Here is a 27,006-nt window from a genome sequence, read left to right as displayed (position 1 = left end):
TGCTAGAATGACGCACAAATGAGAAGCACTATTACAATCAGAACCATTACAAGTAACCAAACCTCAAAACCAAATCAAGTTAAGCAGTACCTGGCTTTGACCTGTAGATGTCAGGCTTTATACATTTTTCAAGGAGAGTTAGGATCTGGTTACATTCTAAGCCCACATTATTACAGTCAGGCAAATATCTCATGACTCAGCAAATCCACGGTAAGGCCTGGAACCGTCAAATTATTGAATTGTGATGCCAGAAAAATATCCTATGGTAAATTGCAGAAGTACAAAGTTGTCAAATTGTAGGCTTTTTTGTCACAAATCTGAATGAATAACTATTTTAAAATCATTATATTCTTTTGTTTACTTTCAGAATAGGCAGATGTGCCCTTATGAAGGACCATAATTATTTTGTTTTGTGCGTGTCACAGCAGATTAATATGTATGTGTTATGTTTCTTGTTACACACACAAAGCAAGCCAATGAATAATATATTTTTCTTTTCCTGTCACTCATAATGATGCCAGCAAATAGCAGACGTATGTTTTTAACATTATATCTTATATTATTCTGTGTGGTGTGAATGTTGAATGAATGAGAGAGAAAGTATGTACATGTTGTTGATTATTCAACAATGTGCTTAAAATTAAGCCCTCATGCATGGGCTGATATTAAGTATCACTGTTATTACATCCTGTGTGCATTTACAAATTTCTCTGCCTTTTTAAAAACTAATTTAGCTGTTAATACTTACTTATGCAGAGTCCATCAAATAACATTTGGAACATATAGACCACTGTTCGGTGAATAAAATCCAAGGCAATCTATATTCTATAGATTACCACCAATAGACGGATTTCAAGAAACGTGATTATCACGATAATACCATTTATTGAGATTTTTTTTAACCTATGATAATCCTAGCTTGAAAATTTGATACCAGCACATCGCTAATAGACAAACTGTAGAAAAAATAGAGAAAATCTAATATAAATAAAGTTGGAGACTGGGGATGTCCTGATCAAGATTTTTGGCCCTTGCTCTGATCCAAATCGTTTAATATTGGGTATTTACCAATACAAAGGCTGATTTCATACATATATTTATGTTAATGCTGCCCAATGCCCACAAGCTACAAATGGAAAATTAGATAAGAGAAACCTAAAATTATCCTAAAAGAAAAATTGTGCCAAAGATGCTCAGTATGCACAATAAAAAATGGTAACAATAAATATAAACACAGGAGCAGAAGATATGCAACGTTGATTAAATATGTATCTAGCACATGAAATAACATGTGAAGCTCACTAAATTCAGCACACATTATCTTTCACGAGATACTTGATCCAAATACTGGAGGTTTTGGTTTAAAAATTATCATCTTTGTTGATATGATATAAATGAAACTTTAACTGGGAGGATTTGACTCCTGAAACTGACGTGACACAATCAGCAAGACTGCATTTATCACTCTGTTGAACTACAAAACGCTTGTCCACTTGTGATTGTACAGTAGTGTTACAGAGTGGAGTCCCTTCCCTTGCAAATGATCTTCAGCTGAATACAGACACCAGCTTGCAGAAAATGCACAAACTCGAAAAGAAAACCAAGTCAAGTTACAGATTTAAGTTAATAACTTATTTCATTTTGTGCATTCAACTTTTTAAATCTCCACATTCTCCAGTGAATGCCACAATCATTTATTTTGAGCAAAGAAACACACTCGGAGCGAAAGATCAAGCCTTTGCCACAATCACACCTGGCCTGTAAATGATCTGAATACTTCTTCCACCACTGCATTTAAGACACTTTTAAAATTAGATCTAACAACCAGAATGTCATGTTTGCCCATGTTACAGTAAATTAGCAATATACAGATGGGTGATAAATTAAAGGAAAAACTACATTAAAGGGATCTGGTGGCTCTGTTATGCTGAGGGGGGCATTTTGCTGGCATGGTTTGGGTCCACTTGTCCTCTTAGAGGGAAAGGTCACTGCTAATCTATACAAAGTTGTTCTGAGTCATCACCTTTATCCTATGATGAAACATTCCTATCCTGATGGGAGTGGTCTCTTCCAGGGTGACAATACCCCAATTCACAAGGCATAAGGGGTCACTGAATGGTTTGATGAGTATGAAAATGATGTGAGTCATATGTTGTGGCCTTCACAGTCACCAGATCTCAACCCAAATTGAACACGTACGGGAGATTTTGGACTGATGTGTTAGACAGCGCTCTCCACCACCATCATGAAAACACCAAATGAGGTAACATCTTTTTGGAAGAATGGTGTTCATCCCTCCAGAAGAGTTCCAAAATGTTTCAGAATATCAAAATATTTCTGCTGTAGAACCTGATACCTGTTGCTTTGGACTGGTTATGAAGAGCATCCAAAAAAACAGTGTACAGTCCATAAACAGCAACATTTTGTCAGTGGAAATCTGTTAAAACATCTGTTTGGCAGATACATGATGGGTGACAGGTGGTTCTGAATGCCTGGGATTTCCATGAAATTCACCAAATAGCCACAAGAGTCTGCCCCTGAGTGCTACTCCAACCCTTATGGAGGAACGGCCAGCAGAGAGAACGCTTTCTCTGGGAAGACCAGCCTGGAGAGGAGCTCTCCAACTTTATCTGCCAATCAGGTTGGGCTTACACTTCATATACTGCAATGCATGCATGCCCATATAGTACATCGCTGCAATGCCTTCACCAGCTCCTTCTGCCCCTCTAGGTGCAGATGATGGAGTGCACATCCATAGTATAGTGAACTATACTATACTGTGTGTATTGGAACCTATATATTTCAAGTTTGAAACAGGAATTGCCTGCACAGCTTGGATCATAAAAGCTACTTTTTGGGTGGCTCCTCAAGATACAACTTTTCTGCATAAAACATGGAACATTGTTCTCTTCATACATGGGATAAGGTCATTGACTGTAACCTCATGTAACCAAACCTCAATTTCACCATGCTTACAGAGGACTGGGGAAAATCTTACACAAAAAAAGAAGCACATCAAGACTGTAAAAGTCTTGAAGCAGCTGTTTCATATCTTTTTGTCTCTGCCCTTCTGCTACAAACTTCCGTTGGAGGTGTCTGTGAGATACCTGCCACCAAACAGTAAGAGTATCTAATCTAAATGTTTTTTTTTTCTTGGATTGTTTTTGCATTTCTGCTGTGGTTCACCATGTTTGCTTTTTATTAAAAATATCCGCAAATTTTGGACTTACTGAAATCATGCATAACTGCACATAATCACCACTAATTTAAAAATAAATAGAAATTCATACTCGTAATATCAACAACAACAACAACAAAACTCACAACTTCACAGGGGAAGGAACTTGCATTCCTACGTAACATATTTTTAGTTTTCCTTTCAGATGGTTTAGGAGGTATAAAGATAAAAAATGTGTGTGGAAGACCTTGGAGATATGAAATGCAGAACTGAATTATCAACATAAAACAACAGACAATGCTGCATATTCTGTAATTGTCTGACTGACCTTGAGGTAAGAAAGAGTGAATAGATTTCCATATTGTGCTGGTGAGTCATAACATGCTAAAATATGCAAAATAGTCACTTTTTAAGTCTTGCTAATGAAGCTGAATGATTGGATTGTCAAATTGAGCGGCTAATAATGAATAATCAAACGAAAAAGAAGGAATAATGATGGAAATAAATATTTGGCAACTAGTTTTGGACCTTTAAGTTTATGATCTCCCCACTCAGGTCATACAGTTGCATCACGACCCCCCTCTTCTTTGAACCCTGTCAGTTAAACTCCATAACAGAATAATATAAAGGCACAATTATACAAAGGAAGCAATACAAGCATTGGCAAACTTCTCTATTAGATACAGTATCCTGCTATCGGTGTGGCACAATCCTTTCAGCTAGAGGGATTGAAAATGAAAGTGATTGCCTCCATCTATTGTAGTGATATTTCTTTATGCATTTCATGTAGTAACAAAATTAAATAATAAGTTAAAGAAGAGGTCTCCTACCAGTGGATCACCTCTTTACAGAAGCTCTTTTCTCTTCTGTTTTTATATCAATGTGATAACCCCCTATGAACACTAGGAGGTGCTGTTGAACTATTATGTACAAAATTTACTCCATTCCTTCACTCCATTCACTTCACTCTAAACACAAAGAGCAGTGCTATAGCAACCACTTTAACACTAACATGGGCAATAAAGCAGTAGGAGCCATAAGAAATTGTGAGTCATGGCAACTCAAACTTAAAATGTGACTTTATGTTTATAAGAAGTAAGCCGCTCTCACCATGCTATAAACTTGTCCACTGTACTGGAAATCTACTGGATATGGCATGAAGAGATGGTGCAGTAAAACATATACCGGAAAATTGAATGTTTGTTGAAAGGACAAACTTGACAAGAGAAAAAAACCTTATGTTCCTTCTTCAGGATAGTTTTATAGTTTTTGATTGAAAAAAAGCCAAATATTATGCAGAGTTGGCGACGTTAGGGTTGGTTTCCCCCTTGAATTGGATGATAGAAAGTTTAAGGAGCTCTCAACAGACAGCAGGATAACAGATTTAGTTGAGTCTGTAAATTCTAGGTAAGGGTCTGTGTTACTGTATGATTCCCATGAAATCAAACACTGTATCATTACATCTCAAGTTGAACTTTTAATTTAGATGCTGCATGGTGTAAATCTTACTCTCACACCATTTAATCCCTTAGATAACTTACTTCCTTACTAAAATCAGAGTCATAAGAGTTAACCTTACATTCCCATCAGGGCTGGCTATCTTTTGCAAAGCTGTCTAAAGTTTGAGGAAATAACCCTGATGATGTCACAAGGAGACATTTCTACACATCATGGCAGCATGACCCATGGGATCTTAAAGTCAGGATATTTTGAGCTCTGATGGATGGATTTTGACCATTCTCTTTTTTTTCTGCAAGCTCCAAGCTTTTGGAAGTCCAATACAAAATGGGTGGAGTACTCCTTTAACCCTTCTTTAATGTCAGATGGGCGGCAAAAGAGCCATCTTTAAGACCGCTTACAACCTCAACAACGTGGGGTAAAATCCATTCTGCAAAAAAAAAAAAAAAAAAAAAAAAAGTGTGAAGTGTTTGTTCTTTATCATTGTGGTTCTTTCGCAGCCATTGTAAGAAAATAGAAACAGACACACTATAGCATTAATAATTTGAGTATTTTCTAGGACTGCCACATTTTTATTAAATTAAGCTTAATTACAAAGAGACTAATTATCTCCCACTGAGTATAAAGAACGTGCAATTTCTCCAACAGCCAAACAATAAAACATCAGAAGTTTCTTTTTGCAATTACACCGCACTGGGTGGGGTAACGGCTTTTTTTTATTGTCTATTCATTTAAGTTACTCTGGGGGTAAAAAATGGAAAGTTTGAGCGCTGAGAGGGACTGTGGGGCTCTTGTTAGGTGAGAGGAGAAGAGGGAGGAGGAGAGGGAGGTGGGAGTGCGTGGGACTGCCGGGCAGACGGAGAAGGGGGTGGGGGAAGGGGGTGGGGTGGGATATGCAGCTTGGACATTCCCAGGGCTGGGAAATACAGCGCAGAGTGTGGAAGGCCGGGGAAGAGAGGCAGACTTTTTTCTTTACGCGCTGAAATCAGTCAAAGGAAGTAATGGAGGCTGTTTAATAAGACTTTTATAAGAAGTGAAGGGAGAAAGTTTTTTTGCGGAGAATGCGGAGAGGAAGCGAATCCAGGAAAGGAGTTGAGGACTATGTAGGAATTCCCGACTGAAGTCATGGTAAGTCCCCACTTTTTTAAGCAAATGGAGAGTCCAGATCTGTCCGGGAAATGCTAAAAAAAAATAGTTTTCTAGCAAAAGAAGAGACACTGTTATTGTTCAAGCTTTAGTCATGTATCACAAAATATTTCCAAACATAGGGCACGTGCCATTATTTTCATTTTTTAAGTCCTGTAAGCTGTTATTATAGGGTTTTCTGTTTTTAACTTATGGTAACGTGACATTTTAAAGTTTTGCCTCCCTTAAATTTAGTTAAAATTGTCAGATTTAGGATACTTTAGCATTAAACAAACATCCAGGCATCCATATGTGCTTTGAAAACTTCAAACAGCATTACTTTTATGTATCTTTTCATCACTTCTCAGAGAGGCACGCATTGGATTTTGGCTAGAGGATAAGTCAGCAGTGTATTTAATTGCGTACAAAGTTGTCAAATCCCAATGGCAAGCAAATTTTAATGACATGATTTAACTTTGGGTGTCTTTTTTGTGGTTGACTTGTAGAGGGAATAAGGGGCTCCAAGAAAGAGAATAAACCCTCTGTTGCATCTCTGGGGATTTTGTTTACCATCTCCACCCACACATGGTGTGATCAGTGACATACAGAGGCGCAGAGACAGAGAGATGAGTTAGGCAGGCAGGCAGACACACGCACACATATAAGGAGGCAAATAAAATTAAGAAAGAAAGGAATTAACAGAAAAAAATTTTAGATCATGTTCCCCCGATTCTGTGTGCGGGGCAGGGTGGAGCAGTTTGGCAGAGAGAGGAAGTGAAAAAAGCAGAGAGAAAGGGAGAGCTGGAGAGGGAAAGAGTGGAATAAAAGAGGAGGGTAGGGTTACTTTTTATTTTAGGAGACTTGGACGGCAGCAGCGGTGGTTTCAGTGATGCCGCATTTTCCACATTGGACCTGGGAGAAAAGAGGGGGGGCGGGAGAGAGAGAGAGAGAGAGAGAGAGAGAGAGAGAGAGAGAGAGAGAGAGAGAGAGAAATAAAAAAGAGAGAGAAAGGGGAACAAGGGATGGCATGGACTTCAGGGCAGGAAGAACATGTGCTGTACAGTTTCATTTCCCTCGGTAGCCAATTGGGAAAGTTTAGAATGGAAAACAACAACAGATGTACACACAAACCACATAAACACAGCAAAATCACAGCAAAATCATCAGTGAAAATACTTGTTCTGTTACACCGAGCTCATTGGAGTGACTGCATCAGCTGTTTTAGTGACCAATCATCCAAACAACATTTGCCCAGTACATAAAAACACCGCAAGAGGAATGAATTCAATCACACATACTCGCTCAGGGACAAACATGGCTGCTAACACATGCACATAGGTGTTAAAATGCATCAGCAAGGAGCTATGCACGCACACAAAGTCATACAGTCACACACACAAACTGAACGCCTTTGCCAAGAATATGTGACAGAGGATATTTCCATTCCCTCTGTCTGGCGTGCTCTGATTTTGAAACTCAAATGGGATGTAACAATCCTCGAGGAGTTTGGCAAGATTTAAAAAAAAAAAAAAAGTCTGATGAAAGTTAGCAAATGATTCTCTGTGTTTGTTTTAATCTGCTTGGAGTACCAGGCGGGTGGAGATAACAGCACTAAAACTCTCCAGACGGGGTCAGCTATGTTGTCAATCACAGGAATCTTTAACTGAGTTTCCTGTGATTGTCAAGACTCTCTGACACATACAGTGCAGGCAGAAAAAGGATGGTCACTTTTCAATGCTGAACTCTGTTACTCGTGGGCATCGAATCAGCGTCTTTATGGGACATCCAAGCAGTTTGTTTATTTTTAATTTGCATTTCAGCATGAATTCCATCTTAACTTTGTTGTAAAAATTCGGAATACATAGAAAATGTGATCTTGAAATTGAAGGATAATTCTAGTTTTTGCTTTTTTTTTTTTTTTTGACAGTTTAACTTATTTTTGTAGTTTTGGCCATTGTTTCTATGAGTAATAAGGACAACACACTCACCAAGTTAATTGCTGAGATGTGGAAAGATGCCAACCTTATCTGATCGAGCCAGTTGACTTCCTGTCGGCTCTCCAGATACATGAATGGCGTAGAATTATTCAATATTACGTCTCTTACTGATTTTCAATTTTCACCCACTAAACTTACCGTAGTTGTGCGCACATAGTTTTTCTGTGCAGGTAAGGATTATTACTGACAATTCAGGTGTGCTTACTTTCAGTTTTACTTCCAAATAAAGTAGTTTTGATCTCTTTGATCTTGCCTTTTGTCATTTGATTGTCATTTGACCACTGCATTTCAAGTTGTGTTTAAGTCCAATATTGACTCTCCTTTTAGCTCTGTTTTGGTCTCCACCAACTCCTGAGGGAAATATCTGGTTCTTAAGCTGCGAAATGCTCCACTGTGTTCACCAGCTAGTCGCTAACTTTGCCTGTTTGCTGTTTAGTGTTGGGTATATAGTGTAAAGTCAGTTTTTAGAGCTTCATTGCTGAAAACAGCTGCCGGCTGAGGCTGAAAACAATGCTGATGAGAGCCACACAAGTGAACCAAAACAGTAAAGCTGCAGGCAGTTAGCTGAAAGATGCTACAAAGCTAGAGCTGAGGGGAGAGTTTTCAAAGTCGAGTTCATAACTGTGATCCATTGTTAACATATAAATATTGACTATAGCTGCTTTAAAGCTACTTTGTAGGTTATATTGGGAAATTTCAGCCGCCAAAAAGACCAATAACACCACCAAATGTATCAAACTGCCACGATCTCTCATCTCTTATGATACACTACTTGTACCTTACGCACTATTCAAATATGAGACAATGAATGGATGAAGGGTTGTGTGAAATCTCATCTTGTGTGAAACTTGCCTCAGCAACAGACTGTGGCACTTAAATCCATAAAAGATCTCGGCAAGCTGTTTGACCTACTGTATGTCAGGTTAGATTATACAGGAAGATTTAAGAAAGGAAATCAGTTTCAGGGGCTCTCCTCTTTCCTCATCCTTTTTTTCCCCCTTTGTCTGTCTGCCTCTTTATCCCCGTCTCCTCTCTACGCCTCCCCTCTTCTACTTTTCTGATCCCTCTTTCTCTGTTGCATTCTTTCTATTTTTTTTTTTTTTATACAAATCATGTCATCTTCTGTCAGCCCCCCTTTCTCCCAGCTCCTTTCTGCTCTATCTCCCTTCCTCTCTTTCTCTGTCCTTCGTGTACTGTAGGGGTCTACATCTGGTTTCTATCATAGTTGGTGCTGCTCTTGTTTCCCATCGATCTCTCCCACTGGTCAGCCTCCTCCTCCTCCTCCTCCTCCGTCTTTTCTCTTTTCCTCTTTCTGTCTGAACCCTCTCTCTCTATAGTTCTCTCAATGTCTCTCTGTCACTTTGTCTCCCTTTCAATCAGTTTCTCTATTCACTCATGCATCAATAAGTTAAACCAGCTTGAAGGACGTTTCAAGTGTTATATACAGTACATTACAAAGCCACTTGAGTTTTCACTTTCTTGCTTTGTCCTTCTCCTATTTTTCTCTCTGCATCAAGCATCTGTTTGGATGACTATGGCTGCCTCTTCCGTTTCAGCTTGCGTACATGGGAGAAAGACAGGAAGTCTGACGCAAAAATGACAAACCCCGATCCCGTACAGTGTGTCTGTATTCAACACACAAATAGGAGGATGCACACTCATGCACGCTGTCTTCACTGACATGAACACACTTTTCCACACATACACACACACTTTTGACCGTAAATAACAGTGGACAAAGTGAGTGTGACGTTTGCAAATGCCACCCATGTTGATATTTTTTGGTGCCAGAGCAGTAAGCAGATAAAAACTGATCCTGACGGTTTGTCAATCTGTAAATTAGTAAGCAAAAACAACATGATACAACCCAGAGTCTCATGGGAGCTCTGAGTCAGTTGTTATATTATTCATACAGCCTGACAAAAGAAAGAAAAACATGGTTCACTTAATACTTTTTGACCAGCACTTTCAACCACATTTCACAGTTTTCCTCAGTGGATGGAGTTTTCTCAGCTGTCACCATGCAACTGAAATATGGAATTTCAGTTTCACAATAACTTTTAACAAGTTCCCCTCCACCCAAATATCTGTTTGTCTTCTTCTTCCTTCATTTGGATGTTTAAGCTTCATTGTGCAGAATGAGTTTGGCACCAGAAGATTGTTTTCACATTCATCTGCTGCAAGTGGAACATTTCGCTCACCAAAAATCTGAGTTTAAGGCGTGTACTCAGAGGTATGATTTGTGACATCACAACTAGTTTGGGAGCCATTAGTGGTCCAGTATGCAACTTATACATATGTGGTGTGGAAACTTGAAGCCTCCAGTGCACATACACTGACAATGGACTTTTTAGTTAAGTAGGAGTCATCAAGTAAACTTTTGAAATAGAACATATTTGCATATTCATAGATTCAGGATTTTTCAGGGAGAAAGTGGAAGTAATTTTAAGGATATTTAACAATGTAATTGAAGTTTTTTGTGAATAAAACTCAGATCAAACACAATTTATTATTCTAAACAGAGGATTTTTATGTCTTAATACATCAATGGAGGGTATCTTTACAAAATACATGTATACATAATTTCACCATGTATTTGGTAAATTCATTAAAAACTTTATAAAAACTGCAATGACTCTCCGTATTACCCCTAATATTTTGTTTGTACTATTTTAACTACACTTAACACATTTAGCGAATACAATTGAGTCTGAGCAGTACTTTCCCCGCTGCACAATTTGTTCCAGACTGGTGACATGTGTTTGAAAGACATTTACTAGGAAGGCATTGCTTAGAAACAAGTCTGTTTATTAAGTATGAATAGTCACATGCACTTCTGTGGTGGAGGCTTTAATTCTAAAATAATCCGACATGTTTCCTGTCAAGCTCCTAGCTGAGACTTGTTCCTCATCGTCTTTCTAGTTTGGTCGTCTTTGGAAATGCATGTGTGTACAGCTAGTTCTCAAAAAGAATGCAAATGATGCTGGTAGCATTTGCAAGGACATGTCTGATAAATGCAAAGCCTCGATTTCCAGATGCTTTTGTCTAAAGTGACTTACTTACAGTAAGACATGTGAGTGCATTAGCATCAAGTATCCGACTGAAGAGTAAGTGGATTACACCTTTAGTCCCTTCAAGAGGCGCCAGGTTTTTCATGAAAGTTTCCTTCTGTCTTGGACTCTGAAAAGTAACTTAATTTACAAATTTAATCAGGGCTTTGTTTTATGTGTATGCACGGTTCTGTGAACGAAAGGAAGACTAACTAATTGCATCAGATGCACTGTAAGCTAGGTTAAACAGGAGTGAAGTATAGCTGAATAAATCATCTTGACCTGTTACCCAGACCAAACATATGACATAGCTGTGTTGCTAATACATTAAATAAGCAGTATTAATTTTACAGGATTTTGTGAGTTGATAGAAAAGCAGCATCACTCTTTTCTTCTCTATTAGACAGCAGTCTGTATTGTGCTGCCAGACTGAAATTCCATTCTTTGGATATTATCAGTGGTGTATCCTGTCGAAAACTGTGTATACAGGCATGCAAACACAAAGAGAGTCAATGTTGAGTGAACATGGTGTAAAAGGCTCTGGTGGCATACAATTATTCATCACACATCCAAACCAAATATTGTTGCAGGCGAGCTAGCTTGAAACTAAGTAAGCTACATTGATTTTAGCTTGTCTGCCAGTCACAATATCAACAAAAGTGTTGGTATGAAATTGTAGCTAATGAGTTTAAAAAGTGGTTTTAGATAAGCTCTTCAAACTTCAATGGCCCATTTGTACCAACACTTAAGTAATGAAGCACTATGAGTGGTACATTGTTGTGCGGCTGCTCTCAAACACAAACCTCATATTTGATACTGAGAGGCTCTATTGAGCCAGATGAACTCAAATTTTACAGTCGTTCCCATTCAGCTTGATTCTGATGAATGTACGGAAGCTGTGCAAAGGCTGAATACAGTACAGTACATACTTACAGTAGATACATACAAAAAAGTGTCATGCATTTGAGAAAACAGACATTAAAACGACATCAGAAAGTGTCCACTGTCAGATCAGCAATATGTTTTAGCTTTTACTTTCATTCACCATCATGTTGAATTAACTCAAGTCTTGTGGGATGCTTTAAAAAGGTTTCAGTCTAAGAGGAAGCTCCTGCTGTCTTGCCTTGCAATCCCCTGAACCCCCCGCTGTGCTTTTACTAGACTAAATATGTTCTGTCAGTGAGCCAGAAGGCAGTTTGAACCTCTTTTACAACTACACCTATTACAGCACGCTCTGTGACTGACTGTTGTTTACCATCTTCTACACAGTGAGACACCTTCTCCTGTATAAAAGATGTACGGTATGTCTTTACACAGACTTTAATTTAACCGACTTGAACCCCTTTTTCAAACATTGCAAGATTTGTGTTGCATTTAAGTTAGAGAGTAATGTTGGAGACTTTTATACATGAGTAAGAAACATCTCCAAATCTATTACAGTATCAAACAACAACATATGTCTGCTTTAACTGTCTGTTTTTACTTCTTACAACTTATTTAATCTAGTCTTGGTCTTAAAATCTTGCTTGTTTTTGTAAAGAAAGAGAATATCTTCAAATGTGGTGGCTTAATTTAACTTGTTTCCAGTGTGGAGTGGTGCAATGAAGTGCACCGCTGCTTTTTTTCTGCCTTGTTTCAATGTAATGACTCCTAAAAAGGTTAATTGCTCAGAAACTTCTATGAAATGGCAGAATTTCTTTACTTTTTTAAGATAAAAAAGGATGAATTAAATAATTACTCTTATGTCCTTTTAATATGAGCATTTTACAGTATGTGTGCCTGCCAAAAAAAAAAAACTTATTGGAGAATTAGTGGTTTTGTTCACTGAAACCCAGCACACTAAGATGACCTTTGAGCTTCTCTGCTTCTGGAAACCTGAGCCATGTTCAGCAACATTTATGCAAGATTTGTCATTTGTTTTCCAAAATTCTTCTGTGACTATGGAAAAATAAATCGATAGGATTTTGAGCCCAGTGTCACTCTGCTGTTGATGCCATAAGGACTGAAGTCACAGTTGAAAACATTTGCTCTGCAGCCAAGAGAGTGGATAAGGAAACAAGACGTAACATCTCCTGTGAATGACCCTGAGCAACCTCAGCAGAACAGGACTCCAACTAGAGTTATACTGTAGGTCGGATGTGACGTTTTTTAAATGTTCTGTCTTGTTTATAAGTCTCAGACTTTCCTCTTTGGTTCTCAACCCTCCATTCAGAAACTGACCTCCAGTGGCCCCAGTCATTTTCCACCTTAATGCTTGTTCTCTTCAGAGTCTAAATTTCCATTTTCTCCTTCTTTCTTCCATGCTTTGGTAAAATAACAATTCTTGACATTTGTTTTAACCTTCATTTTAATTAATTTTGCTAGGACGTTTCAGACTGAGTTGCGTAAGTTAGTCTCAGAAAAACTACAAATACTTTCCTGTTTTTGGTACTCATTCTATCCTTCTCTGTGGCTAACCCCAAACCCCCTCTGTACATATAAACAAACCTCAAAAATAATTTTCACATACTGTTGAACCTAGATCTTCTTCCATAAACCTCCCGCACCACCACCAACTCATTCCCTCCTGGCCTCCCTCGCTAGCCGCTCTTCTCTTTTTCCGTACACTCTGTTCTACCCATTCTGGGTTTTCTCCCATGGCTTTCTGTCCATCCCCTCGGTCGTTGTAGTTATTCAGCACAATATGCCGACTGTTGAAGAGAATCTCGACATAATTGTTGTCAGATGATATTCAGAGAGTCGGATGGAGGTGAAACAAAGAAAGTTGGGTATAAAAAAAAAAAAGAGAGATGAGGAAAGAAAGAGCAGCTACGGGGATAAAAAAAAAACTGAGAAGAGAAGCAGATGGTAGGTTTGAGAGGAAGTGTGGAGGGAGGGAGCGAGAAAGAGAGAGGTTAGGAAAGAGAGAGAAAAAGTTGCAGGTTGCCATGCCAACAGGCCATGTAGAAAAATAAACACTGTATGTGTTGCGTACTCTGCTCTGTCACCCTCCACCTCACTGGCCGGCCCAGTGTTATGATGTGTGTGTGTGTGTGTGTGTGTGTGTGTGTGTGCACGTGTATGTGCGCGTGCATGTTAATGTACATGCATCTGCACATGCATGTACGGTATGTACTTATGTGTATGTGTGTGTGTGTGTGTATTAGGGAGTAGTTTGACTCTTTTGTTTCTGGGGGTACTTACATTCACTGGGCCTCGAAGGAAATGTTTGACACTCCCCAGACCATACAACAGGAAGTTGAAAGTAGAGTATGTGTGTATATTTGTCACTGTGTGTGTGTGTATGTGTGTCAACAAAAGGCGAGACAAGCCGGCTGTTAAACACAAACACAGACATTAGAGTTGACTCACTGTCCGTTTATGGATTAACCCTTTCTTACCATCTTTGTCTCTCTCTCTTTCAGGGTTCGGAGGCAATGGAGGATTGTGTGCAGGGGGCGCTCTCGTCTCTTTATCCTCCTTTTGAGAGCACAGCGCCGCCCCTCCTCTCCCAGGTAGATCTCACAAGCACACACACCTTAATTCTAGTCTTTGCAGTAATAAACATGGGTATATAAATAATGCAGATTCAATTAAATGATAAGGGTGTTGGAGTATGTGGGGAAGGCGATGTTCTGTGCAGATAAAATGGCCTTCTCCGGATATAAACTGCTGCTAGAAGCCAACACAAACAAAATCTATCTAGCTGGTCAATTATAGTCAAACTCTATTCCACAAACCAGGATCTTGACATGACCTGTACTGCCAAACACTTCAACTCTTTTCATTTGAAGTTTGAACTTCCATTGTAGGAAAGAGCGGTCAGCTGGGTAAAAGTGATTTGATATCTTACAGGTGCAACTTTACGCTCTTTTATCTTCGGCTTAGCATCACAAAAGTCATATGTGTTGTCATGTGTAATCCTCATATTTTCCTTCAAGCATTGTTTCAGCAACAACCCATTCTCAGTATGTTAAATAATGAGAGTTTTGTAATTGGTTTGTTCCAAGTTGCCATGTAGCTCCCATTCATAATTCTTTGCTGCTATGGAAAAATAAAACTGCCTGATGAAATAATAAGGATCAAGTGAAGCAGCCTTTGTGATTTTTACGTTTTGAATTTCTGATTACATGCTGTCTGAGTCGAGGAAATTCTTCCACTCTTGGGCAAACGAAACCCTTTCGAAATCCATTGGATACAGTCACAAATGCATGGCAGTGCAACTGAAACAAAGACTGTTCTTACTTCATGAGAAGTTGATGTTTCGAAGAAGAAAGGTTTTCACAATGAAAGCAGTGATTTGTGAAGTCTACAGCTTTTTGTTTTGTGCTAATCATCTGCCCCTTCTACATATTTTTCCAGGTCTTCTCTGTCCTGGAGTCGACCTATCAACATGACAGTCTTCGCTACCTCCTGGACTACTTCGTTCCTGCCAAGCACCTCCTGCACAAACTCCAGCAGCATGCCTGTGTGAGTTCCAGACTGCAAACACTGCAGATGAGAACACACACAAAGCTGTATAATCAGAGCACAATCATCTGTCAAATGAAAGAAGTGTAGAGTGAGAAATGTACCAGCTGTTAGCTCTTTGACTCAAATTAATGCACGAAAGTCTGTGTGGCAGTCCAAGTCAAGTCTCAAGTCAGTCAAAAAGAGATTAAAGGAAAGTTACAAGTCTTAATAAGGTTTTTCTTGTTTTTAAGTCTTTTGGGGAAAGACAGAGTCAATTGAGACATTCAAGGCAAGTGTTTAGTCATGTCAAAGTCACATAATACGTCTTTCTAAAGCTTCATTTGTTTTTAAGCCTTTTGAGGCAAGTCCAAGTCAGTCAAAACAAGCCTTAAGTCAAGCCTCTAGTTCTGGTGGACAAGTCTTTATAAGGCTTCACATTTTTAAGCCTATTAGGGCAAGATCAAGTCAATTGATACAAGTCAAAGTGAAGTCTCAAGTCCTAAACATCAAGGCCATGTGAGGTCTTATGTCTTCACAAGGCTCAACTTGTTTCTGTTTTGGGACAAGTCCAAGCCAAATTTCACGAGTCGTTAAAGCAATTCTGAGGTTTGATTTCAAGTCAACTGAGAGTCTTCAGTCAAGTCTCAAATTCCAAAGGACAAGTCAGAACAAGTCAGAACAAGTCAGGACAAGTCAGGACAAGTAAGAAACCTTAATGAGTCTTCACTAAGGTTTCACATTTTCACAAGTGTTTTAGTGCAATTCCAAATCAAGTCTCAAGTCTTGTCAAGTCTCAAGTCAGTTGAAACAAAGTCATAATTCAAGTCTCAAGTCTTAAAGGACAAGAAAAGGTGAGGTCACAAGACTTCACTTCCATGAATGCTGACCATTAAAATGACACTATATTTGAACATTTTCCAGTGCTGCACCACATTATGAATTTAATGAGTGTCACAGTATCTGGTGTCATGAAGACCCCAGTGCAAAGAGAGAGTTCAAGGCATGCATAATTTGACACATGCGTGACCCTACGCCGGTTACTAACTACACTGTGGAGGGTCCAGTCAGCTCTAAAACACTAGCTGGAAGGAAAATTAGTGAAAGTGGCTGGTGAAATCTGAGATTTATCAGCCGCTGTGACCTGCAGAGGTAGGTGTGTCCTGCCTTGGAAGCTCTACTGAATAGACAGAGACGCGTGAAATATGGTGAAATGAAGCATAAGTAAAGGATTTCTGGTTGTTAAGCTTAAGCACAAAAGCAAATGTATGGAAATAGTATCACAGGATACACTACTATGCAAACATTGTGCACTCTCTCGTACTTTGTGCTTCTCACACACAAACAAATAAGATGCAACATGTACGTAAAGCAAAGCTCGGAGGTTTATACTGAACAGCGTTCCTTTTATTTTACTTTCCGATACACACGTACGCAAAGATAAACAGCACACACTGTTTAGCACAAGCTGGCAGGCTGAGAACTGTCTCATATTTCCCTCTTCAGTTTTCCTGGACTTACACACACACATGCACATGCATTGTGAGCAAACTATGTTTTCATTGTCGCTGAGTAGAGCTGCCTGGGACGGGAGTTAGACTGTGAGTCATGACGTTAATTCCTTCCATATGTGAGTGTGTTACTGCTGTGAGAGAAAGCGAGAGTGAGTAACAGAAAAGCGGTGGGAGTGGAAGGAGAGAATGAACATGGCTTTCATTCACCGTGGTTGCATGTGCGCGCGTGTGTGTGTGTGTGTCCGAAAAAAGAGAAGATGCTGGAAGTCGCAGACTATAGTAGGCTGATTGAGGAATGGTTGAGAAATGGGAGGCGGTGAAGAAGGAGTAAACACTGGGGTACATTGAGGAAGAAGTAGGAGGAGGAGGAGGGAGGGGGGACTGAAGGAGACACAGAGAGTTACAGAATGTGGACTGACTCAAAACAGACAAACTTTTTAAAAGAGCAAAAGTCACACATGCTTTTTAATGCAAATATCCACCCTGACAGATATCACAATTTTGTTTCCCCTGAAACTTTACCACTTTGCAAGAGAACAGACACGCAAAGAGACAGGAGGGAGGCAATAAGGGAAGAAATTGAATAAGGGACAGAGAGAGAGAAAAGAGAAGATGGAGGAGAGGTCGAATCAGGAATATAATTCGATCACGTCTCGTGAGTCTGGAGGGTATGTAGGGGGAGGGAGCAGCCCTGTGTCAGTCGATTAGACGTGACTGGGAACAGCAGAGAGAGGTTCTGGGTGAGTTTTATACATCAGACTATGAGAGAGAGAGAAGGGATATTAGATACGACACAAGATTGATTTAGGTGGGAATAGTATTTGGATGAAGGTGTATTTTTCTATATAGATCGGTAGATTAATGGTGCATAGGCTCACACTAGGGGCCTTCTCTCCTCTACCTAAATAAATGAGTTCTACTATTCCTTGTAGGAATTTCTATATTTAGACCCATGTTGTTTAGTGTGCATGATTTAGATTGATTTTCTCAGTTTTACAGAGCTACTTGATGTGTTTTCTGCTTATAAAACAGTGAACTGCTTTAACAGTGGCTGGCTGTTGTGAAGAGCTGGTTATCTGCATGTTTCTGTGTGACTCACATTGACTCTGGGCAGCTATTTAGAGTCTTTTCACTGTGTCATGCTAGCTAAGCAGTTTTACACTTTAGAAAACACCGTGTGAGTCACATGTCGGGACATTTGTATGTGGAATTGGCTTTTGACCAGTTGAGCTTGTGAATTCTGTTGACTGGTGTGGTATCAGTTCTAGAAACTCGACTCATCCGAGTACCTCAGCCAAACACAGACATGCAGGAGGGTTCCAACTGGCTCATGCGGGTTGTGTTTTGTGAATGGTAGGGCCAGATTGTGTGTGAGCATTAGATACGATTTTTGGCAAGAGGGGGCTCTGAAAGATGAGATTTCAAAAGAGCAGTGATTGCACAACACAAGAGGTAAAGAGAGAAGACTTGTAGATGCATGTAAGATGTAATTTTAATGCAGATAGTTGGTAATTTTAATTATACATCTAATACACATTCTGCCTCTCCTTTTCTTCTTCTACTTCTCTACATTTCATTTCAGTCTCAGTACCTGGGCTGCCTGTTCCTTCACTCTGGCTGGCCCCTGTGTCTGGGTGAAAAAGTGGTCGTCCAGCTCTCCACATTAGACTGGAGGCTCCTGCGCAGTAATGACTTCTACCTGCAGGTGGTGCCCTTCTCTACACGCTGCCCTCGACTGGCCCTAAAATGTCTGGCCCCTGGGGGACGCACTGTCCAGGAAATCTTGGTACCTGAGTCCCAACACCCCCTTGTGTTCACCACGGAGTGGCTACACAGTGTCAACAAAGAACGGGGCCACAAGAGGGAAGGTAAGGGAAGGATGCCCTTCACTTACGTTTAAATTTTTTGTTCTCACATCAAACACGAGAAAGCATTTCTACCCAAACAACCAGGATAAAACAGATATTTTTTAAAATTAATTTCTGATCTGATTTCTTTTTTTAGAAGGTTAAAAGTCAGGACAAAGTCTATGAGGTTAATCTAATCTAGGATTATGTTTATTATCATGTTTTTAGGTGAAAATTAGTTAAACCTTTGCAGCTTTGACTGTGAAGAAGACTACAGGGAAAACAGATGTGTGCATGTCTAGTGGAGACAAATTTACGAACATTTGGAAGGGCAACAAGAGATAGGAGTGATATATTGTGTCAGTGGGCAGTAAGAAAAACCTAGCAACAGAGCTAAAGAATGACGTAACAAAAATTTAAAACTGAAAACATTTGTTTTCCACCCAGCTTATGTTGGTGTCTTCTTATTTTAAGTAGAATGACTTGACATACAGTAAACTTGGCTTAAGTAGCACACAATGTTCTAATTTACTCTTACTCCTCTCTTGTCGCTTCACAGTTGGTGGGGGTCTTGACACCTGCTTGGTCAGTACATGTGATGGTGTGGTGCGCCTTCCATGGAAGGAGGTTGTCTACCCGAAATTCATCCACGACCCCTCTGAGGAGCTGGGCCTGATGTCCAACCACGAGGGTTCCATATCCAACCGCCTACCCAGTGAGGGGGGCAGCACCCTTGGGGGCTGGGGTGGCTCATCCTCTGGAGAACTGGACTCCTGGTCCTGGGATGAGGAGGAAGATGATGATTTACCAGATGGCTTGGACTCCGAGTCTGCTGCTCCCCGGCGAAGGCGCAGTGAAGATGGGCTCGGGCGGACAGCAAGACACCCTCAGCTTGACGGGGACTATGTAGAGCTGTTGGAGCCCAGAGGTGGTCCTGACGGAGGGGTTGACCCAAGACAGAGGTACCTGGAGATGCACGGGATCTGTAAGACCAAGACTTTGCCTCTGTGTAGGAGAGGTAAGGCCATTAAACTCCGGAAAGGAAAAGCTTGGGGTTATGGGAGAATGGAAGGATTTGGCAGCTTTCGAGCTGCCTTTGGGGCCAAAAGAGATGGGGTGACCCCCAAAGGTGACGTGTTATCGCCTAGGCCTCCAACAGGGGTCACTGAACCAGGCAGAGGAAGGCGGTCTTACTCCTCTTCTGTTCATGACTCAGATGAAGGAGATAAAATAAGTAGAGACTCTGAGGGCCTGGAAAACCACCGGCTTTATTTTGATGGCCCGTTCAAAGAGAGGAGGCCTGGCGTGGGAAGGGAGAGAGAGACTAATGGGCTCACACAGCCAAGCAGAGATGACCATAGAAGTAAAGACTCTGAGAGTGGCGATAGTTTGGTCACAAATGAAATCCTTGACATGACGAACCACAAAGTTGGGCATGTTATAGAGGGCCACTCAGATCATGGATCTCATTCAGACTCTGTTTTTGAGGATACAGAAAAACCACTGAGCGAAGACAGTGATGCCACCACCCCGACATCAGATGCACCAGAAAGACCATTCACTGGAGTTTCAGCAGGCGGAGAGATCACTAACAGTGGAACTAAAATGAAGAGTTCATCCAATGCAAAGGTGACAGAAGAAAGGGATGACGGAAAAAATGAGAACAGAGTGTGTCCCAGAGGAAAGGAAGTTAAAACCGCAGGATTCAGAGTTCCAAGGTACAGATTTACCTCTTATGGGGCACCAAGCTCTTTCTTCTTATTTGTTTTGATTTTTCGCACTTACATATGAAAGTACAAATCAGTAACACTTAGGTGTAAACCTCAGGGCACAAGGTACAGGTTGTCCGAACTTACACACATATAGGCCTGAAGCCGATGATGCAAAAGACACATCTTAAACAAATCCTGAAGAACATTATGTCTGAACAATGTAATTATTAACTTTCTTTTGTACCTTATTAAAACCTTCCTGTGCTTTGTCTTAAGGAGGAAGAGGAAGGGAAGGGGGGCCAAAGGGAGGGCTAGGTCTGGTGGCCGTGCACACCAGAGGGTCTCGAAACTGCAGGGTAAAACTCCTCAACCAAGTCCCACCACTGGCTCTACCTCAACACAACTTCCAATCACAGAAGAGAACCAATCAGAGCCAAAAGAACAGGCCCACGAACCCGATGGAGAGCGCACATCAACTGATGAGGGGACAGAAAACACAAAGAAAAGCAGTGCAGGTGTGAAGAAAACTGAAATTTAATGCATGAACATTAGGTTCTAAAATACCACTAGAATATTTTCTATAACCTTTGTATCTCTTGACAGAGACAAAAGCTGAATCTTTGCCTGTCTGTAATGGTCAATCAGGCACATCCTTATTTAACCACTCGAATGAGGAGGCAGGGACAGCAGAGACGTGTCCTGACCAACTAAATGGCGTTACACCCAAAGAGCCTCCTCTGCTTAGGGAACTGGACACCGAGCTTCTCCAGTCAGGGAAGCTAAAGTTGACAGGCAAGTATTTTACAGGTCTAATGTATTTTTGTCATGCTAGTCAGCCTCAAAACTCTCCAGCACATGGAGAGCCTTTGCAGTTAGTCTTGTAGATGTGTGACTTTGTTGTTCTCTTTGTTGCTGTTGTCCTGTACACCTATGTACATAAGTGGGCTAATGTGGGCTTTAACCCTTATGCCTGGGACACACTGGATGCCTGAACCTCAGCAGTGCATGTGCGTCACTGAACTGCTGTGGCACTTCTGCCACTGGCAGCCCTATCTTTCTATCGTGTTCCCTGTCTATTTCTGCTGAGAACCGCGTGCATCACGCTGAGAAAAAAGGCAAGACCTTGAATCTCTAGATGACACGACTCAGCAGCCCATGTGAGACAGCTGTGTGGCTGCTCTAACCTGTTAACATAGGCGCCGAAATGAAAAGCAAGAGGTTCTGCAGTGCACAGGCGCTGCTCACGCATCCATTGTTTCCCAGGTGTTAGCACCCAATCAAAAATCGCACCCATTTTTTCTTCTTCATCGTCTTAGTCATAACTCAGTCAAATCTGAACACACATACATGGTACACATACTGTTAGATTCAGTGTGACTTACATTCTCCAGAGATATCAATATATCTGATGTCCATTGTGGATAAATGTCCATAAATCTTCTTAGAAATTAGGGAAAAAGATGCTCCTTTTGTAGCTCCAAAGCTTTAAAAATTGCTATCCCAAATCAAAGTGGGTGATACCATTATAAAACACAAATAAACCAGTGTAATGTCTAATCAGTCTCAGCATGCAGCAACTTTATCTTGGCCTTATCTCTCAATGCTTAATGCCTACCGACCCCAGGTACAGTGGACAGGTTGGGACGTGCTCTGGTTGTAACAGAGACAGATGGATCAGAAGAAGGTTTCTGTGAGGAGGAGATGGCCCGGGTCCTGGCCAGCTATTACAGGATCACTCGGTAAGGCTGCATTTGCTTCCAGTCAGAAAATTAATTCAGAGATACATTTCAGTGGTTTTAATAGCTTTGGTCATTGCTTTAGGATAATATTTCATTGCACACCTCCCCCTTTAATAACATAAAATCCCTGTTGTCTTTGATTCACCATCTGCTCATGCACTCCTTTCAGCTGCACGCCTACTTCGACTTGAGTCATTTTTTTTCTCGTTACTCTGCTGTTTTAGAAACTTGTTTAGTCAAACGTGCTGCATTATTGTATTTGACTTGACTTGCTTTTTGCTGACTTTGCCAAATATAGCAAAAGGTGGGGCTACACAAACAGAAAATGTGCCAAAAAGCTGAGAAAACCATAACAAACTCAGTCAAAGTCACCTTAAGAAACATATCTAAGATTTCCAGTTTACCTCACACTCACAGCAAGTTAAAACAAAACTTCCACAACAGGTTTGGGAAGAAATTATATGAAGACACACTACTGTAGCCATCCTTTAAAAAGTACTATAAATGGTTTTAAACTAAATATATAATTTTGGAAGAGTAGGCATACACAGTTATTTTTCATATCACAGAAGTCTCATTTCAGAGTACAACTCTTCTAACTTCTGTTTGCCCCTGTTTTAACCCTACATCCACTTCTCTCCTCATCAGGCCTGCAGCCAAAGAAAAAGGTCTCACGGTGTTAATGGACAGCAGACGCTCTCCACCCTCCGCTCTCTGCCTCTCTGCACTTAAATTGTTCCAGGTGAGACAGAAAAATAAAGCGTTGTTTAGCCAAATGTGCTAAATGTTTGCTTGTGTGATTTAATTTGCCTGCAGATGTGATCAAGTAGCTCAAGCACATGTGTTTTTATGTGTGCGTTTTTTTTTTGTGTGTTCCAGGTGCTGGTTCCTGGCAGTCTTGGATCTGTTCTGGTTTTGGTGGAGGAGCAACAGGAGCCCCCTTCTCATAATCTGGAAGGAGCAGAGGTGAGCTCATAAATTATGTTTACAATTTATGGACCAACAAAAACACATACAACATTTTTCATTCAGTTATTCCTTTTAGTTCAATTAGTTTTATGTCTTTTATTTGCAAATGTAAATGTTAAAACACAGGTAGAAAACCTACATGGAACACAAACCAATTGTGGGGGGAAACATTAGCAAAATGAAAGTCCCTGAAACTCCTTTTTCCTATTATCATAACAACAGGGATGACTGCTCTCATATACAAAATGCAAAATGAGGAAATACAAGAGGAAATAACATTTTATAAACCATTCTTTGTTTCTGTTCCTTGCTGAAATTTGATGAATGTCAGATGCTCTTAGCTGTAGTGCATATTTGCACGGTGCTTGAATATAAATAAGTCTGATTTCCATGCATTTGGCTGATCTTGAGTTTGCAAATACCTCTCAATTTTTCTGGTAATTCAGCTCATTGCTTTGCATTGATTAGCAAGTTCTTTCTTTCACACGCGCATGAGAAAATTCTTCTTGCCATGTGGTTTGTATTTCGACCTGGCAGTGTTAAAACCATCCATGTTAAAGGGAAGTCCCGCCCAAAAGATGTTAACACTGTTAGAAAAAAAAACAGCTGTTGGCTCTGCATCTTGCATTCTTGGGATCATTTTGTAGTTTAGTAGTACAGTAACTGTTTGTATTCCTGTTGATTAGTTAAGTAATGTAGGTGATCTGAGTTTAATAGGAGGAGACACGCTTTAGCATTTTTTGACCTCAAAAAAATATGTCAAGGAGCAAAAAATCATATTTGTAGCTGTCATTGCAAAATATTATTAACTTTTTAAAGTCTACAGTATCTACAGTCTACATGCTACAGCATTATACTCTTCATATCTTATGTTTATGCCTTCTTTTTTAAAAATCTCTCATCATTTTGACATAGATCCTAACTCTGTCGTATTGTGTCCTTAATCCTGTCCTGTCTTGTCCAGGTCCACATGGTGCGAGGAACAGTGGTCCTTCAGCAGTATGTAGACAAGCAACAGCTGCCCAAAGAGATGGATGGAGACTTCACCCACTGTCATTCAGACTGGCTGGCTTTTAGACTGGTGAGAAACTCATGTATTTTTTTTGGAAAATAAACATTTTTTCCATTCTTTTCCTCTTTCTTTTATTCCAACTAAATTTTCTATTCAGTGGTAGAGTTACAGAACTGAGGTTGCCAGATTTCCTGACCTGAGCGTGAATTAGATTGGTCTTGAGGAAATTGAGCAGGAAATGATCACTTCAGGCATTTAAGATCAAGTGATATCTATGCTTTTTGCAGAATTATTCAGGTTCATGTCACTTGTATGAATTACATTCTCTCACAGAGGAGTTAACAGTTTGGTTATTGCATATACACACCGGTCTCAAGAGTAGATACCAATATGTCACAGCGGGAGAATTGATTCCAGTATTAATTTCAGTGTGAAAATCCATCATCTGTTTTATTTCTCAGCTGTAGCACTAGTAGTTCTTGTACTGACTTACATCGACAAAAGTTTATTCTAAATGTTAATTACAGGCTGAGGTTAAGGAGGAAATTTCACATGTCTCTCAGTATGATGACTGATTTCTTGTTTTGGTAATTAAATCTAATAGTGTGTAATGAGTGCAGAGTAAACACAACAAAGATAACACCACAGCAAAGTACAGCAACTCCTGTTCATGGTGCCTAACAGGTAGATCAGCAGTAAGTTCTTGATTTGTTTCTTATTGAGGATTTAGTTGTTCCTCGATGTAAACAGTAAACCACAAAAAGGAAAGAAGGAGAGTTTGGAGAGAAGGCGAAGTTTACAGAGAAGGGAGGAGAGATAAGAAGATGCTGGCCGGAATAAGTGGTCGTCCAGCGGTGGTCTGTGATTTCAGAAACTCATGATGAACTGGGTGTGGAGGATAAATCAAGGAAAGATGGTCCAAGAACAAGGACTCTTAATGGCTTTTTCCCCTGACAGTTTATATTACTTTATCCAAACAGATCAAAACATTTTCCTGTCCTCGGACTTTTCTCTGACCTCTCTCATGGATGTTGGAAAAACATATAAGAAAGAAAGGATTTCATGCAATTTTCTTTAGTTACTATGAATTAATTTGATGAAAGACGAGCCCGAAATCACTGATTCCTCTCCAACTCCCTCCCCCCACCTCCCCATTTATTTCTCTCCAGAGCCTCGAGAGTCTGACAGAGCGTTGTGAGAGTGCTCTCTCACTCCTAGGAGACACACTGCAGTCAATGGACACTGAGCCAATGCCAGACAACATCAAGGTTAAGATATGAATTTTAACCTCTTTATATCAGTGCATCAGTGATGAGTGAGTGTATCAGTCATGAGTGTATCAGATGGAAGCCAAAGTTCAGTTTGGTAATTTATGTATGCTGGCTTTAAAATGTCTCCAGAGAAACATTAATAAGCATGTTGTTCTTCCTCAGGCTGTTCCTCTGAGCATTGATAGACACAGACAGCTCATGGCGAGCGTCCTGGCCGACCAACGCTTAACTGAGCTGCAGCAAAGGGGTGGGGCCTGGCTGGCAGGGTTAACCAATAGCACGACTGGACTGGCACAGAAGTCGCCGGACTGCAGGTAGCGCAGGCCTCATTTTTATGCTGTGCTAGAACGTTTGGGGTTCCTGTGATCCCTTTTATTGTCATATTTCATTCTTTTGTCTTCTGATAATCAACAGCATAAATTCCCACATAGCACCAAACATAGGAATGCATCATCACCGCTAACTTCACACAGAATTAGCTTCCTTCATGTAGCATAATACTGACAATTACCACCAATGAATGTTGAAACAGTACATGGAAGGTATTGGTCAGTATTATTATTATTAAAATACCCACACCATTGTATTAAAGGGGAATTTCATTCTTTTTTACACATTAAACTCTGTTTACAGGTCTTGGGGAGTACTGTTGCATATGTGAAAAAAATTGTATAAAGCCTCTCGTGAGCCACGCAAAGCCTGATAAATTGCCTCAAGTGATGTCACATAAGTCAGCGTCGGTTATGGTTGAAGACTACAAGTTTGAGAATGAAAAAAATCTGGGGTTGTAGAGTCAGAAAGAAGTGAGACCTCTGTAGCCCTTTCCTCATCCCTGCTTAAGGCTAGCAGCTCGAGGCCACGTTAGCCGATACTAGCATAACACACCCGAATCTGTACACTTGTGCGAATCATGTCGAGTTGCATTGTTGGTAATGTAGGCGCCAGGTTTTGACAAGGAAGAAGAATGTTTGGAATAAAAAACAATATATTGATTTTAAACTGTATATTGTGAGTCTGACATTGTTATTAGAGTGCAATGCTAAATTGATGGAATACTCTTAGATAATACACTGTATTGTTATGTATGATATATTAATTAATATTATCCTAGAGGCTTTTTTAGAACTATCTCACTTGCTATGTTGAGTCGCACTGTGCATTTGCATATATTTGGATAATAATAGGCTTCCTCTTGTTGTGATGCTAATGAGACTGCACACTGCAGAAATCTGAATCAGTCAGGGCCATTGAAGTTGGACTATTTTAAAGAACTCATGATATACACAACAATTTTAATTGGGCAAATACTCACATGCAGAAACCACTTTACACAAGCAGCTTGGTCCCAAGGGAAAGAAGGGATCTGCATGCCCTCAGCCTTCCCATGTGTTGTATAATGTATGATTGTGGGATTATTTTGTCAAGATGAGTTAGTTACAGGTTAAAAATACTCCACATCCTAAAAAAGTTGTTTTCAGCCCAAAAAATGAAAACCAGCTGGAGGAGAAAGGGAACGTAACATCAAATGGAGGACAGAGCAATGCAGCTTGTTTGTTTGTGCCCAACTACAGCATAGATCTAAAGATTGTTGTATTTGTGGCTGTTCCTCTTATCCAGTAATGAGTTTTGGCTCAGGCTATATGAGAAAGAGGCCAAATACAAGTATAGGCTGATGTGTTTCCTTTTTTACTAGACAGATGGTCTGC

At 40.2% G+C, this 27,006-nt stretch overlaps 1 protein-coding gene across 2 annotated transcripts in view; it reads left to right on the top strand.

Annotated features, from left to right (window-relative positions):
• The first annotated feature begins 5,543 nt into the window (after nucleotides 1-5,543).
• Nucleotides 5,544-27,006, top strand: part of arhgef40 (Rho guanine nucleotide exchange factor (GEF) 40) — a 41,353-nt gene continuing 19,890 nt past the window's right edge. The window contains exons 1-13 of one of the 2 annotated variants that reach the window (XM_044341470.1): nucleotides 5,544-5,764; nucleotides 14,213-14,302; nucleotides 15,150-15,257; nucleotides 18,333-18,618; nucleotides 19,157-20,315; nucleotides 20,586-20,824; nucleotides 20,955-21,101; nucleotides 21,934-22,048; nucleotides 22,697-22,790; nucleotides 22,928-23,014; nucleotides 23,982-24,098; nucleotides 25,199-25,297; nucleotides 25,463-25,614. In XM_044341470.1, coding sequence (XP_044197405.1) covers nucleotides 5,762-5,764; nucleotides 14,213-14,302; nucleotides 15,150-15,257; nucleotides 18,333-18,618; nucleotides 19,157-20,315; nucleotides 20,586-20,824; nucleotides 20,955-21,101; nucleotides 21,934-22,048; nucleotides 22,697-22,790; nucleotides 22,928-23,014; nucleotides 23,982-24,098; nucleotides 25,199-25,297; nucleotides 25,463-25,614 — 2,696 coding nt within the window. In that variant the 5' untranslated portion in view covers nucleotides 5,544-5,761. Of the gene's footprint in view, nucleotides 5,765-14,212; nucleotides 14,303-15,149; nucleotides 15,258-18,332; nucleotides 18,619-19,156; nucleotides 20,316-20,585; nucleotides 20,825-20,912; nucleotides 21,102-21,933; nucleotides 22,049-22,696; nucleotides 22,791-22,927; nucleotides 23,015-23,981; nucleotides 24,099-25,198; nucleotides 25,298-25,462; nucleotides 25,615-27,006 lie in introns of both variants that reach the window. The other variant, XM_044341469.1, reaches the window with a different exon arrangement.

This window comes from Thunnus albacares, chromosome 22, assembly GCF_914725855.1.
Source record: "Thunnus albacares chromosome 22, fThuAlb1.1, whole genome shotgun sequence".
Classification (NCBI taxonomy): domain Eukaryota; kingdom Metazoa; phylum Chordata; class Actinopteri; order Scombriformes; family Scombridae; genus Thunnus; species Thunnus albacares.
The sequence above is the reverse complement of the archived record's forward strand: the minus strand, read 5'-3'. Positions and strand labels throughout refer to the sequence as shown.